The sequence below is a fragment of the Nuphar pumila genome, chromosome 2, assembly GCF_984573655.1.
Source record: "Nuphar pumila chromosome 2, dmNupPumi1.hap1.1, whole genome shotgun sequence".
Classification (NCBI taxonomy): domain Eukaryota; kingdom Viridiplantae; phylum Streptophyta; class Magnoliopsida; order Nymphaeales; family Nymphaeaceae; genus Nuphar; species Nuphar pumila.
The window spans coordinates 138,039,411-138,055,147 of NC_143250.1; the positions used below are offsets into that span (position 1 = coordinate 138,039,411).

At 36.1% G+C, this 15,737-nt stretch overlaps 1 protein-coding gene across 1 annotated transcript; it reads right to left on the reverse strand.

The window, feature by feature from the left end:
- Window positions 1–10,425: 10,425 nt before the first annotated feature.
- On the reverse strand, window positions 10,426–12,487 carry LOC149847283 (uncharacterized). The gene is made up of 2 exons (XM_089993850.1): window positions 12,158–12,487; window positions 10,426–10,707 (listed from the first exon to the last, which is right to left on the reverse strand). Exons 1-2 carry the CDS (start codon window positions 12,485–12,487, stop codon window positions 10,426–10,428), a joined length of 612 nt encoding a protein of 203 aa, XP_089849976.1.
- Window positions 12,488–15,737: the final 3,250 nt, after the last annotated feature.

The following is a 15,737-nucleotide window of genomic DNA, read 5'->3' on the forward strand; positions in this document are numbered from 1 at the left end:
TCATATACTATTTGTAGATCCACCAGTGTTCGAATTATGCTTCTCACTAGAAAATTATAATGCCCTTTAAAGCAAAAGTAATTAAAAACATACAAATTTCAAAGGAAATACTCTTAACCTGAAGAAACCAATGTTTTTTACCTTTTTTTATTGAGAAGAAACCATAAATTATTTTGGATCTTCAAAAGGTTCCACCAAGAGAGAAGTGTCTCGCCTACAATAAAATGTCATACATTTAAGGGTCATTTGGATGACACTCAAAACCTAGTTAGAAACCAAGGTATGAGCCTCAACCAGGTTTTCTCCTAAAAACCTAGTTTTTGAATGTTTGGAAGACATTTTCGAAAACTAGGTTTTGGAGAAAACCTAGTCCAAAATCAAGTTTAGAAAAACTTTTGTATAAAGTGTTTTTTCATCTTCAAATCTGATTTTGTCATGGCCTTTCTTTCTCCACCCATAATCCACCATTCGCTTCTCATCTTTTAACACCACAATATCACAACAAAAACTGGTCATTTTCAACTGGTTTGTTACCATCCTAGCATGGGTGATGCTGGATCGACCACTTTCTAGCTAAAAATAGCTGATTTTTTTTACTTTATTATCAGTTTTAACCATTTTTTCAGTCAGCCACTGGCCAAAAAGTGGTCGGGCTGGTGCCTCTCGATTAGGACAACACCTGTAATGACCCCAAAATCATTCTTAGTTTAAAAAAAAAATCTTTTTTTAAGTAAATGATGCAAGACCTTATCGATGACAATGTTCCAACTAAACTAAGCACTAGAAGACCCACCTGAGCGTAAGCGTGAGGGTATCTTAGCCCACTAGAACTAAGTTCATGAATGGCACAAGTAAGGATAAGAACCCTTTATATAAAAAACAAAAATACATCCCAAGGATCTTAGGTACATTACATATTCAGAACCCACATTCCACCATCCAACCAATCATTCATTTTAAACCATTATTGAAACGAAATAGTTCAAACTTCAAACAAAAAACTTAACAAACGTCAAATTAAGTTCACATGTCCCCACAACATTTAGGAAAAGAAACATCCTCATAATCTATAGATTCACCCTCTCTAGCCTTAGTCCCGCCATCACACTACTCAGCTATGTTTGAGTTTTATCACTTGAGAAAAATTAAACAATAGGCGGGAACCAAGGTTCTTGTATAAAATTTTACATAATCCAACGGTATTACATAAAGTATCAATTTCACAAATATCAACCTTAGAAAAATGTTAAGGTATGTAAGACCATTCAAATATACTTGCAATGACATAAAATGCATAAACCAATGCATAATTTAACTTTTAGCTTTCTTACTGGTATTTACCTTTAAATACATGAACATGCTACATGCAATTAATTTAAGTTTTCTCAGGACCCTTCTATGGGTATTGTTCATAGGCAAAAACTGAAGTATAAGGCAAGACTAAGGGTATTTTCACTCACACACAATTTGTATTTTATTAACCTGGTATGCACATGTTCTTCAAGTCATCATCAGGAATCACTACCTTAGACGACCACCGTCAGAAAATCACCACCCTAGATGACATTGCTTGGTATACCAATAACGCTTAACAGTTAAAGCCCAACTACACCATTCACGGGTTTTAATGGTGAAAAAATGTTCTCTACTACCATGACTAAGGACACAAGCCTTAATATCGTGCTCGTGGATAAAACAACAATACATAGTTCAGTACCACTATGTCCTGCATGACAGTCATCCAAGGATCCTACCTTCTTAAAAGACAATCAATGATTAAAATTAGCACATTGTTTAAGTATCCTTTACACCTTTAACTTTTATATGTTCTTTCCAGATAGAACGGTTTTGGATCCACAATATTAATAGTATGCACTCATGTCACATGAGCTCCATATCTAGCTCAAACATGTGCATCATCTCATACAACATTTGATTGAGGGATCTCCCTGCTCAAACACAATAGTATACTCATCATGTGCCAATTTGTGGCAATGTGTGCAAACATGTATTTCATCATATATATCATGATATAATTTAAATTTTTTATTTAATATGATTTTTCACAAAATATTGCAATAGGACACAACCTCAATAGGCCCACATGTTGCTTAACAATATGTCGCAAAGTCCATCTGATTCACTTCTAGAACCATCACATTTCCATTTGGTTCACTTCTGGAACCATCACATGTCCATTTGGTTTACTTCTAACATTATCTTCTGTATTCAAACACAATCTCTTAATTCAGGACTGATAATGCAAAAATTACATGTCATTATAAATTGTGTCATAAATTGTACATAATGATTTAGGCTTTTGGATTTTAACATAAGGTTCTTACATGTGTTATATGCATATAGGCAAAAACCTAGACCTTAACTCTTACATATCAAGAATTAAAATTTTTGTAACACAGACTATTTTCTGTTCACAGAAAAGTCGTCTAATTTTGTCTTTCAATTGAAAAATCAATTATAAATCATACCAAACGAATTAGATACTGAAATTTTTATTATGGATGGATTGATATGTCTAGAATTTAATTCGACTCCAGCAAAGAGTTAAAAATTTTGTAACATCTATTGTTTCTTTTATTTAACAAAATATATTCCAAAAAAATATAAATTCTGGACTAACTTTCATGAATTTTCAATTTCAAACCATAAAGAATTGACCTCTAAGATTTTAACCGTGTGTTAACTAGCCTAATACACCTTAAAATCCTAGTCCCAGATTTTGAGTATGCTAAGAGATATGATTTTTACAAAAATATTTTATCACCACAAACTCACTGTCAGGACATGATTTATGTACCCTCTTGAAGAGAGCCTATATCTCAATCTACGACTCATCTGAGTTTGGAATTTGAACTATGAATACTTTCATATGTATGAAATTGCTATCATCGCAAAATTTTCCCCCTCTCCCTCTGCGAGAGTGAGAGAAATAATTCTGCGAGTCAAACTCGACCAAAGTTTTGAAAATTGGTTTTGAAAATTTACTCGCCTCCATTTTGAAAATTTGTGGGAAAATTCTATGGAATGGGATTCGCTTGTCGGTACGAGGTTCAACTGTTCCTAGCGCCTTTACCAGGGGTAATTGAACCAAGGATCAAATGTGCGCTTTGACTAAGTTAAACTATCTAAATCATGCTCTATTTTCCTAGAATGCACAGAGAATCAAACTTGTGCTATGGGATTTTGAAAAGATGCAAGTTTGAGAAATATGATGTTTGCTTTGGAAATTTGAAATATACTTGAAAAAATGGTTGGAAAAGTGCTTGAAAATAGAATTCTTGAGAAAATCATTGAATTTCATTGGAAATCAGAAATTGGATTGGAAAATGAATTCTCAAGAAAACTTAGACTTTTGAGAAAATCGATTTTGAGATTTGGATTGCTTTTCTGAGTAAATGGATTTCTGAAATGGATTTGAGAATCTTGAGAAAATCAGGAAGTTCATTGGAAAATGACTTTTGGAATGGAAAATAGATTCTCAGGAAAATGGAAAATCTAAGAAAATTGATTTTGAGATTGAAAACTTAGAATTAAAAATGTGGAAATCTTGGGAAATCATGATTTGAAACTTGGGAAATACTTTGAAATCTCACTTAAAAATTCATAGTTCTGAGAAAATTCAATCTTGAGAAAGACTTGGAAAATTCTTGGGAAAATTGGTTTCTAAAATGGAATTGGAAAATGAGCTTGAAAATGATGCAAATTGAATGAATGAACATGAATTTGAAAGATATTTCATTGAGGAATTGGGAAAATCCTTTTGAAACTTGGAGAAATGCAGTGTATTTTTTAAGTTAGCCTAAGAGTGTAGGCTGAATGTGGCTAATACGAAGATGATAAATCTAAGTTTTCTTCGTATTCTGACTATGGCTATAAATATGAATCCCACCAAGTTTATAAACTCCATAAGAGCTTGTGCATGTGCCATTCGTGTCAACCATAGTGGATTTGAAATAAATGCACATGAATCATACATCAGGTATTGGAATTTTGCAGGAATCAAACTATATGCAATGCAATCCTATTCTAAGCTGAAATGTAATTCTTATTCCAAATTATTATATTTGATATTACATTGAATTGAAATAAAATAATAAAACCTAAGTCTTCGTATTGGATGTTCCTGCAAAACTAGAAAACATGTTAGCACAGAAATGTAGATTTTTCTGAATTTATCCGAAAATATGGGAAATTATCGGATATTATTAAGATGTAAACCTAGAATCATACCCCCCTTAATATAAACATGAGAAATAACGAATAAATTTTGAAAATAAACTTGTAAATTCGAAATTGAGGTCAAAATGACCAAAATACCCCTGATGACCATGAAATCAGAGTTTTCTAAAAGAATTTTTGTAAAATTTGGAAATTTGAAAATTAAATGAAATAAATCAAACATAATATGATGAAATATGATGATATGCATGAAAATTTGGAAAATTTAAGTTTGGAATTTCGAAATTGAGGTCAAAATGACCAAAATGCCCCTAATAACAAGACTATGGCCTTGAAACTAGGGTTTTCTGAAATAAATTTTACAAAAATGAGAATTTGAAATGCAAATGAGATTAAAATTAACCCTAATATGACATAACATTCTTATTTACATGAATAAAACCCTAAAATAGAGAAAATAACATAAAATATCAAATTTAACTCGATTTTCGCCTCTAAATTTAAAAATAAACTAACATATTAAGCAAATAAACTTGGATTTGAGACAAATTTGGCATGGACACCTAGACTAACCTTAAAAACAGAATGGAACTCGAAAACTTATTTTTTTGTTATTTTATTAATATGGAAAATAGCTAAAACCCCAAAAAATCAAAATTTTGCCTAACATGCTGATTCTAAATTGGATTTTGGATATCAAACTTTCATAAAAATTTCCCAAATTTTATGGGGTGACAGAGGACAGTAAGGCAAGGATTTTTTCCTTTTACATATTCTGGTTTTGACCTATGGTCGGAGCTAGACAGCTCCGGCAAGTCGGATTGGAATCCGGCGACTCTAGGATTTAGGGCAAACAGAGAGGTTTCAGGAGAAAATGTGGAAAAAATAGCAAACAGATGAAAAAATAGCTGAAATTGTGGAAAACTGACCCTGACAAACAGAGTAAGTTTTCATATTTTTACAAAATTGGGATTCGGGTTACGGTTTGGAAATGGGCACACTGTTATCAGAGACCTGAATCTCTGGAATTTCTGGATATTGGAATCTGTCAGACAGAAAAAATAATTTCGGGAAAAATACTTGGACAATCCCAAAAAATCCCAAATTTTGAGAAATGGGTTAGAAACAATTTTCGTGTTAAAAGTTTCAACAGACAATTCATGGATTGAACGGACACAACACATTAGGGTCGGTCTATACCCTGACAAAGAAAAATCAAGGTTTTCTTAAGGGTCTAGGAAAATCGATTTTTGACAGAGGTCAAATCTGCTTATAAAGATCTCAAAATTTTCATAAAATTAGTAGATTCCACCGTGAATCTACTGTAATTTTTAGAGGAAAATTCAAATATTCCATCTAGGAGATCCCAGAAGTTTTTGGTCTGCTAAAAAGAATTCTGGAAATTCCAGAAGGGGAAAATCCAGTTTTGGGGTTTGATCGATTTAAAAGGGTTCCGAAATCCAAATCCATCCGGGTTTTTTATGGGAAATCATAGATAAATGAAGGCACTCACAAATAAAATTTCAAGATTTGTCAACGAGAAATTAAACATGAAATGACTACTGGATGCCTAAACTAAAACAAGATAAATCACAAATATAACTAAACTAAGTAATTAAATGCAATGCTCATGACATGGAATCTACTCAAAATGATAAAAAAGAAAAAAAACTATCAGAGAGTGGTAGAACCTTGCTTAATATGTGCTATTGATGAGAGGGGATCCAACCCACCTCTCGGATGGATCCCTTTCTCTACAAGCTTTAATCACATAAGGTAGACTACAAGCCCATTTTCATACTTGATTTTATATCAAATTTATCATCCTAAAAGAAGAACCATGATGTTTTAATGGAAGACAATACAGCATAGAGGTGAATATAGACTTACCTTGGATCGGCTGCAATGGAGGCGGCAGCTAGAGAGGTTGGCGCAGGTGGCTAGAACTGTGGTACGACCTTGGAAGAAGTTGCAACAATGGTTGCTGGATGCCGGCTGGAGGTAGGCTATGACTGGAGGCAGCCTGTTGCCTTGATGGAGAGGAGTTGCTGCAGTTTGAAAGTGTTGGTGGTGGAGCTGCTACTTGGTGGCTGCTTGAAACGGGAGTGATGCTGGCTGGTGCGACCTTGGAAGAGACGGCTGCTGAGGTGGCTGCCTTGCTGCGAAGAGGATGTCGGCTAGAGCTTGAAGATGGTGTGGCTGAAGCTGTAATGGTGTTGCAGGCTGGACTGCTGATGAAGGCTGGAGTGGGATGGTAATGGAGGAGGTTGTTGTGTAAGGAGGTGAAGAGAATGAAAGAGAGGATGTAAAGGGAGAGAAGGTATAGCCAACGTATGGTGTTTTGATTGTTGAACTTAGGGAAAATAGAAATAACTTAGGGCTTAATTAGGGAGGAATGAGAGGGAGGAAGGAGGTTTTACGTGAATGGTTGGAGAAATAGGGAAAGGAAGGAAGGGAAGGGAAGAAGGAAAGAAAAGGAAGAAGGGAAAAGGAAAGAGAAGGAAAAAGGGAAAAAGAAAGAATAGGGAAAGAAGAAGAAGGAATGGGAGCTCTACGTGAGTGGGCTGGAGAAAAAAGAAAGGAGGAAGGAAAGAAGAAAAAAAAAAAGAAGAAGAAAGGGACGAAAAAGAAAAAGAAAAGGAAAGAAAAAAGAAGAAGGAAGGAAAAGGGGGAAGAAAAAAGGAAAGAAAGAGGAAGGGAGAGGGTTGCTGGTCGACCCCCTTGTGGGTTCCACCTCTAAAAAAAAAGAGAATAAAATAAATAAAAAGAAAATGATAAAATAAGATAAAAGAGATTTATATTTTTTTTCTTTTTATATGTAAATTAAAAAGGAAAATGCAAATGGATGGGCCATCTCAGAGCGGGTCCAAATTCCATTTTCGAAATTCATTTTGACGATTAGAGGGGTAAAATAGTCTTTTTAGAAAAATTTTGGACAAAATAAGCTATTTTTTGCAGTTTTTAAAGCGAGCTCGAATTTTGAAGTTTAATACCCCGTTGCGAAGCAAATTCAACGTAGAATTTGAAAATTTGAGTTTGAAATAAATCCAGATTTTTTTTCTTGAGAAAATATTTCCAAATTTATACTCTTGAGGGTAAAAATGTCAATTTTGGAAACCCGGGATTTGAAATTGATTTCTGAAAACTTTTAAAACTCGATCTAGATTGAAATTTATAAAACTGAAGTTCTGGACTTTGAAAATGAAATGAAATGTGATGAAATGTGATGAAATGTTATGAAATGCTAAGAAATGATATGAAATGATGAAAAATGACATGAAATGCTATGCGAAATGCAGACCCTGAATGAAGAATTTTGAATGTTAGACCCCGATTGGCAGCTGTACCAGTTTAAAAAGCATTCAAATTGATCAAATTTGCAAAATGGTTGAAGAAATGGTTTTCAAGCCCTACCGAGCTAGAGTGACACTGGAAATTAGGGTCTGAATTGAATTGAACTGAAATGAGCTGGGTTTTAGAGTTTCAGAACTCAAGTGAACTGACCAGATGTGCTTGGTTGACTCCGACTGACTGAGGTCCGGGATGTCCTAGGGGTAAAATGGTAATTTTCCTAATAAAAGTGGGTAAAATGGTGATTTTTTGAAACTAACTCAAGGTTTGACTCCTACAATGACCTAACAGGGTTGGCACTGCACGAGAAGGGTTGTCTGAAAATGGATGAGGAAAATTTGGGGTGTTTACAGAAATATCTTCACAATTTTTTAGGATTTTTGAGTCTATGGTTTGGGAGAAATGGATTTATCTTTCAAACTGGTCGGAGAAAAGAATACAGTTTTCACAAAATTCAAATAAGAACTTCATAATTTCAACAAGAACATCAAAAAAACATATCCATTGATTTTTTATCCATCAAAAACATACCAGATTCATGCATACAACCATGGAATCATGTTGTAAATACAAAAACAGAATATATACATAAATCTAACATCCAAAATCAATTGTTTTTCAAAGTGAACATGTTCGCTCTTTACTACAAATCAAAATCTTCTATTTCAAAAGTCAAATTAGAGTTTTAAAATTTTAATCCAATCTAGATCCTCGGTACACAATCTATAAAAACAAGGATCAATATTTGATTGGTCTATGTTAAGCCCTATACACGTTGAAAACATAAAAAACTTGTACCTTGATGTGATTTTGTTTGGTTAAAACACTACACATGAAAATGAACCTCAAACCATAACATAGATCTCTCAAAACACCTCTAAAACATGAAAGAGATCGTAGATCCCTTTCTCAACAGACATGGTGGTTGTCCAAGGCCAAATTATAGACCTTGCATCAGACCTAAAACGTAAAAACTACCCAAACCATAAATATGATCAGCTAATACAACTGGTCATTGAAAAAAATCACGGAGATGAACACTTACCTAGACAACAATGGTCATCCACAAGGTATGGTTGATCTTCCTTCCCATGAGGTGCACCACCAATGGAATTGTTGCTACATCAGAAGTCAATGGCATCCTTCTTCAGAGAGGGGTGTGAGGGAGAGAAGAGGAAGAGAGTAAAAAAGAAAGAGAGTGAGAGAATTAGGGAGGAGCGTGTGATAAAAGAGGAAAAAGGTTACTCTATATAGCTTCCTTATGAGATTTCCTAATTGAATAAGGAAACCTTCTAAACCATCTTAGCTATTTAGAATCTCTACTAATTTATGAATCCTAGTTAATTAGGAGTCCCAATGCACTAAGAAAATAATTAAGCTAATTTTAGTTAACTAAATTATCTAATTAATTAAGGAAACAAATAAGCCTATTGACTAAGCTAAGTAGGGCAATTAGGAAAGTAGGTGGGGACGTATCTGCTTTGATTGGCCTTGACTTGTCTTGAGTCCATCCAACTTTGGACTCCCTTTCTAAGAGGGTCTCACACCCAATAGGTGTCCCACCACTGGATCCTATTTCCAATTTTTGAGATCCATTTGCATATCCAAATACTAAAATGTAATTATCTAATTTAATATCCAAATATTAGAATTATAATTATTCAAACACAAATTGAAATTCAAACCAAATTTGAGACATAAATTCTATCTTTTATTTCTCAAAAAATTATAAAAAATCTCAAGTGTTACAAAACCAACTCGGCCATTTTCCGGATGGTAGCTAGCCAAAAAAGGGCAGGTTTACTTTTTTTTTTAAATTGTGACATTTTTGGCAACTTTCTAGCAGCTAGGCAGGCTGGTGCCTTGCCATTTTCCAGTTGAAAATTTGTTGGTTTATTTTTTATTTTACTTTTATTTTTTTTTTAGTTTTTGTCATTTTTTACCAGCTATCGACTGGAAAATGGTCAAGCTGGTTCCTCCTAACCAGGGCAACCAGCCTGGCCATCTTCCATTTGGTGGTAGTTCAAAAAATGACCCGCATATTTTTTCTTTTATTTTTGTAGTTTTTTCCTCCTTTTTTAAGCTTTTGGCATTTCTGACTTTTTCCAGCCAGACACCCACCAGAATATGACCAAGCTAGTGCCTCTTGAGCAGGTCAACACCAGTCCAGCCAATTTTTTGGCAGGTGGCTGGCCGGAATACGGTGGACCTATTTTGCTTTTTTGCTTTTTTTCTTAATTTTGTGGGGGTTTTTGGATCATCTAAACACAAAAAACTTATTTTTTAGCAAACCAAGTTTGCCAAAAACCAGGTTTGAAAGCAAAACCACTTTTTTTAAGAAACCTAGTTTTGCCTCCCATCGACGGGTCTTAGGCTACCAATAAAGTCAGTGGAGCCCCATGCACCCTCCATATTATTTGGTATTTTTTCTTGTCTGTCCACCTCAATGAAGAACTTGGGTTACTAAGAAGTGAAATGGATACAAGAAGCGATGGGTGAAGCAGAAGTGGAAAAGAGAGCGTTAAAAAGTAATAAGAAGCACCAAACAGGAGTTATTTTCAAAGCGGTTGTGAAAGCGTGTGAGAAGCAAAAAAGAAAACACTAAGAAAACAAGGGAGAGACGAGCAGAAAGTGAGGAAAAGTGAGTGAGAGGCAAGGAGGAAGCGAAAAAGTAAATAATAGCATAAAAAACACAACAAACAAGGAAAAATGAGGGAGAAGCGATTTGAATCGAATAGTAAACAAAAGGGATGCGAGGGGGAAGCACACTTATGGGAAGCAAGTTTTCCCCAACACTTCTTGCTTCGAAAGCACACTTCCGCCCTTAGGGAGGCGCTTATGGTAACTATTCAAAAACCATACATGTGCAAATACTCACTTCTTGCTTTTAACTGTTGCTGATTTGCCTTCCATGTGAAAGTTGCTCCCCTTGCTTGACCTATTCCACCTTACAAGCTGGAAAAGGTACCCAATCCCATTTTGCCACCTCAGCATGACACGTGGTCTAGTGTGATCTACCACAGTCTTATTCTCGTTGGAACTGTGGCTGCAGGGGAGGTCATCTTCCCAGGAGAACCGTGGGCTTGCTCCATTGTTCTCCAACTTGATAGATATATACGAATATGCAGAATTTGAACCATACTTTTGAGTAACTAACTAACAAATAGATCATCTCAAAAGTTACAAATAATCAAAATCCGAAATGGTTTTCTTATTAATCACAAAAAATTCAGGCTGCTTCTTTAATATGGTTGGATGTGGTCCCACAAGGGTAGGTCGCCTTGAGGCATTCAAGTTGAAGGACGTGGAGAGTGATTGTGTGACTCCTACCGTGAGGTTGAGGCCAACAGGAAACTATTCTCGGTGGGTTGGGAGAGTCTCCTTGGAGTTTTACACTGCTGAAAGAGGGTGAAGGTCAATAGGGTTGCGGACAGGTTGGATCCAAAACAGCTAAATGCATGGAGAGGCAGATCCAGATTGAATTCAGAACCAAAAATTGCAAAACCTCCTTTCTGGATCCCTGTGGCACCTCTTGACTGTGACTGGACGTCTGAAGCATAACAGTTGTTTCTCCTCATCATCGAAATAATAATAATAATAATAATAAAAGACTATCGATCAACCAAACTTGAGATGACTTGCTAATTAAGTCCAACTTCTTCAAGGTTAAAAGTTCAAAACACAAGTAGGGAAGCTTGTATCATGGCCAGACAAGGAGCTCAAAATAGTCAAGAGGATTGTAGGTAAAAAATGAGCATCACTTTGAGCCATTGGATTTGTACGATGGATTAGAAGAACACCAATTTTCAACCATGAAGTAAAAAGTTGGACAAGGGATTTAAATTAATCAACCAAGCATATATGACAGGTTTTGGATAAGCAAACCTAAGGTTTTTTTTTAACCCTTTTTTTGTTGTCAGGACTAAAAGGGGCAGGTTATATGTCCCCCCAAACACGCACTATAGCTACAATGTGTGTTCTGGACTAAGCGTCGCGTGGTGCTCAGTCGGGTGTATGGGTGCGTCGTACACCGCCATACATCCTGCAGGTGGGTGTATGGTGCACTCGTATGCCCGACTGAGCGCCGGGACCCCGGAACATGCACTGTACAGTGCGTGTTCCGGAGAGAATACGCAACACCCTCTCAGACTAAAAGAGACCTTTTTTTTATAACTAGGGAAGAATGCCTTGATCACCAAGTTCATTGGCTTAAAACCTTAGATCCCCTTTGCTGCCAGAGAGTCTACTCAGCTTAGAGGCAAAGGATGCATACCCATGGGTTTCAAACTCATGACGTCCTGTCAACTTGATGACATTCAGGAGTTGCACCTACCAGATAAGAAGAGCTCTGATGGGCAGACGAAGTTACATTTTGATATTTAGACGGAGAAACCACCCCCAGGATCAGAGATCTAGCCGCACTGGCTCTGCCTGCCGTACTTAAGGTCTCGATCCTGGCAGCGTAAAACTCCGTGGGCATACCCCCTGCGCCCAGGGAGATAGTTACTTGGACTTAATCCAAATATATATACTAGGATATAGGAGATAAAACATGGAAAGCAGTATATTAGCTGAAATTGAACCAAATATAAAGGAAAATGAAAACCAGTGAACCTTCAGGACCGGTAGAAGCATCCATGTCTGCAACATCAGATTTCCAATGTCGAAGAATAGATCCAAATGCGAACACCTTATGAAAGGAAGATGACTTTCTTGGAGATGTATCTCTGAATGATGTATACTTCCCTTGTTTGGATGCTAGAATGAGAAGCTTATCCCTCAAGCAAAGAGCGCAGATACCAACTATGACTTCTGTGGGGTGGAAGGAACATCTTAGTGCTTCCTCTCCATATGCATACATCATGTTGTGAAGATGGAAAGAGGGTGGCTGCTTCAACCAAAACAAGCTAGTGTAGGAACAAAGAATGATGGCCATTATGTATATATGCAGGTTAAAAAGCAGGTGATTTCATGATAGGCCAAGGTTGGTAAGATAGGCGCCATCGGTTGAAGGGATGCTTCTAGGCCCCGCTTGATTTTTGTTTCCAAAGCAAATGGAGAAACTGTTATACCAACCTAGTTAAAACAGGATTTCAGAAAAGAGAATTCAAGCCTAGAGGCACGTTCTTAAGATCGCTATCTTTAGAACTTCAATCGCCCCACTCCGGAAATTCCGAAGATGCGAAAAAGGGTTTTGTTACGACTGAGTTCCCAGGATACAACTAGGCTTGAACCTCAAGAGAGTCACTGCTTCGCAAGAACAGATGACCTCTCCCACACATGAACTCTGCAAGCCAAACCGAGAAGAAAGAAAGGTGAAAACTGGAGAGTCAGAAATTCTGATATCCAAAAGACGAAGATAGAAGATATTTATAACCTTTTAGAGAGGCCAAAACGTTTTGCGATAAATGAGATTAAAGGCCATAAATCTGACAGTTTGAAAATAGGATGAAAGGTACCTGAACGGTCACCCACCTTTGACTGTCAATCAAAGGCCTCCAAAACCGTCCAACAGTCACAAAGCGCCTTAAACTCAATATAAATGCTATTAAAACCTTTCAAACGGCCAGATGTCTCAAAACCGAAAAAATCAAAATGGATATTTGCGCCTCATATGCACCTCGCACCGCTGCGAGCGTGCGAAGTGCGCCATCAAAACGCCACATTGCACCTCAAGCGCCCTTGCGCCCTTGCGCACGCGCAAGTGCAAAGTGCGCCATCAAAACGCCACATTGCGCCTCAAGCGCCCTTGCGCACGCGCGCGCGCAAGGGCGCAAGTGCAAAGTGCGCCATCAAAACGCCACATTGCGCGCGCGTGTGCGCGAACGGCGCGTCCGTTGCTGCACGATGCGCAGCAACGTCCGCAATCCACCTAAATACTCAAGGCTTACCAAAGTAAAGAATAGATTACAAACTCTCTATTTAAACCTCTTGAAAAGCTTTTCTCTCTTAGATATGGGACTAAACTTTTCAAAACACTTTTGATAGTAACCATTAATAATTTAAAACTTTCCTAACAGAAACTAATATACTTGGATTCATTAAGAAAAGAAAGATAAGGAAAGAAGCATATGTTTTCCTTCTTTAATTTCTACAATTCTTCCTACTGTATAGAGTATCAATAATTCCCGAGAGAGAGAGAGAGATTTTAATAGAAAGTTACATGTGATGGAAGAATGTGAATTTAGGTAAGCACATTAAAAAAATGATGGAACAGAGGAACCAATCCTCACATGGGATGGGACCAGCTTTTTGTGTTTGGTTTACGCCTTTAATTCTGGTCCACCATAATTCAACTGTTGAGTGCAATCTCTCTCTCTCTCTCTCTCTCTCTCTCTCCATGTGCAGGTATAGCTACCTGAAATACGGATCTAATGGCAAACAACCATCTATGCATTTACAAGAGGATGAGGGGATATAAGTATTTGTCCTATTTGCTTATTGAGTAACCATAATGAGCAATTTAGATGTTCAATTAAGTTTCTAGACAATGACAAAATCTGATGGTCTTGCATTGCAATGAAAAGAATAATTGTTGTGAGAGTAGTTCGACATGAATTCATCCATTCTAAAGCATGTCCGATACGGAAAACGCATGTCAAGTTCTCAATATGACGGTACATGTATATAAATTTGTGAAATGTTTCAACACTTAGTTATCTATAATTAGATAACTAATATTTGTTTTAATGATAAAATTTTAGTAAAATAGGTTTGAGAATGATGCTCCATACTTGAATAACTTGCATCTTAAGCCAAACTTGTAGTGTGAGTGCGTATGAACAAAACCCAGTGCCTTTGATCAGCAAGTCTAAACAAAGATGGGGCACCATTTAGTGTAAAAATTATTTGATCTGCACTTATCATAACTTGTGGTTAAAAGAGAAGTATTGTAAATTTTACCTGACAAGCCTTAGCCAGCACTTTATTTAACATTTTGGAAATGAAATTATGATCATAAAAGTATGATATAAAAAACCATGGATATTAATGTAATTGTTTTAGACAATTACAAACGCATAGAGAACAATTTGATCTCGTAAGTTTAACAACTTTGATTAGATGAATGATGATGTAGAATGAATTAATAAGGAGTGACTAAAAGTTTTGATGATAAGAAAACTAATATGTTAGTGATAATTTTGAGAAGAGAAGATGTAAATGAAAAATATGGTGATGACTATTGAAGTGAGTTAAAGTTGGTTGACAGAATTTCTTTATCATAAAACTTTGAAAAAACTGAAAAACTTAAAATCTTCTTGAAACCTTTAATTTATTTTAGACACCATTAACATGTTATTTTGATCAAAAAATGACTATTGTCCTTGCAAAAAATAACACGTTTCTCAAAATTCTTTACAATTTATTTAATTTGCCCCATATCCAAAATTTTGGATGTTCATTTTTTTTGGACATTTTGCCCTTCTGAAATATGGTATGACCTATGCATATCGTTATGTGAATGCTCACAAAAAATGTGAACCGCTTCTACCGAAACACTTCTGATGTACGACCTTCGCGAATATGGTTTGACCTTCGCATATCGTTATGTGAATGTCCCCTAAATGTGTAAACCTCTTTTAACTAAACACTCTCAATGTACGACCTTTGCAAATATGGTATGACATTCACATATCATTATGTGAATGTCTTCAAAATATATGAACATCCTTTTAAATAAACACCCCTAACGTACGACCTTCCTGAATATGGTATGACCTTTGCATATATTATTGTGAATGTTTCCAAAATGTGTGAAACTCCTTTAACTAAATACTTTCAGCATACGGCTTTTGTGAATATGGTACGACCTTTGCATATCATTATTGTAAATGTTCCCGAAATATGCGATATGTGAAGCTCATATCATATACGCGAAGGTCGTACATCAAGAATGTTTAGTTAAAGAAGGTTCGTGCATTTGTGGGACATTCACAATATTATGTGAAGGTCGTACATCAAGAGTGTTTAGTTAAAAGAGGTTCACACATTTTGAGGATATTCGCAATAATATATGTGAAGGTCATACCATATTCATGAAGGACATACATCGGGAGTGTTTAGTTAAAAAAGGATCACACATTTTTGGGACATTCACATAATGATATGTGAAGGTCATACCATATTTGCGAAGATCGTACGTCATGAGTGTTTAGTTAAAGGAGGTTTACTCATTTTGAAGGCAT

Excerpts from the sequence above, each read along its gene's own strand:
- LOC149847283 (XM_089993850.1), bottom strand. The coding sequence starts at position 12,487 with ATGGCCATCATTCTTTGTTCCTACACTAGCTTGTTTTGGTTGAAGCAG. Across the intron at positions 10,708-12,157 it reads CCGGTCCTGAAGGTTCACTG|TTAGTTACTCAAAAGTATGG; the intron begins GTTTTCATTTTC and ends TCTATTTGTTAG.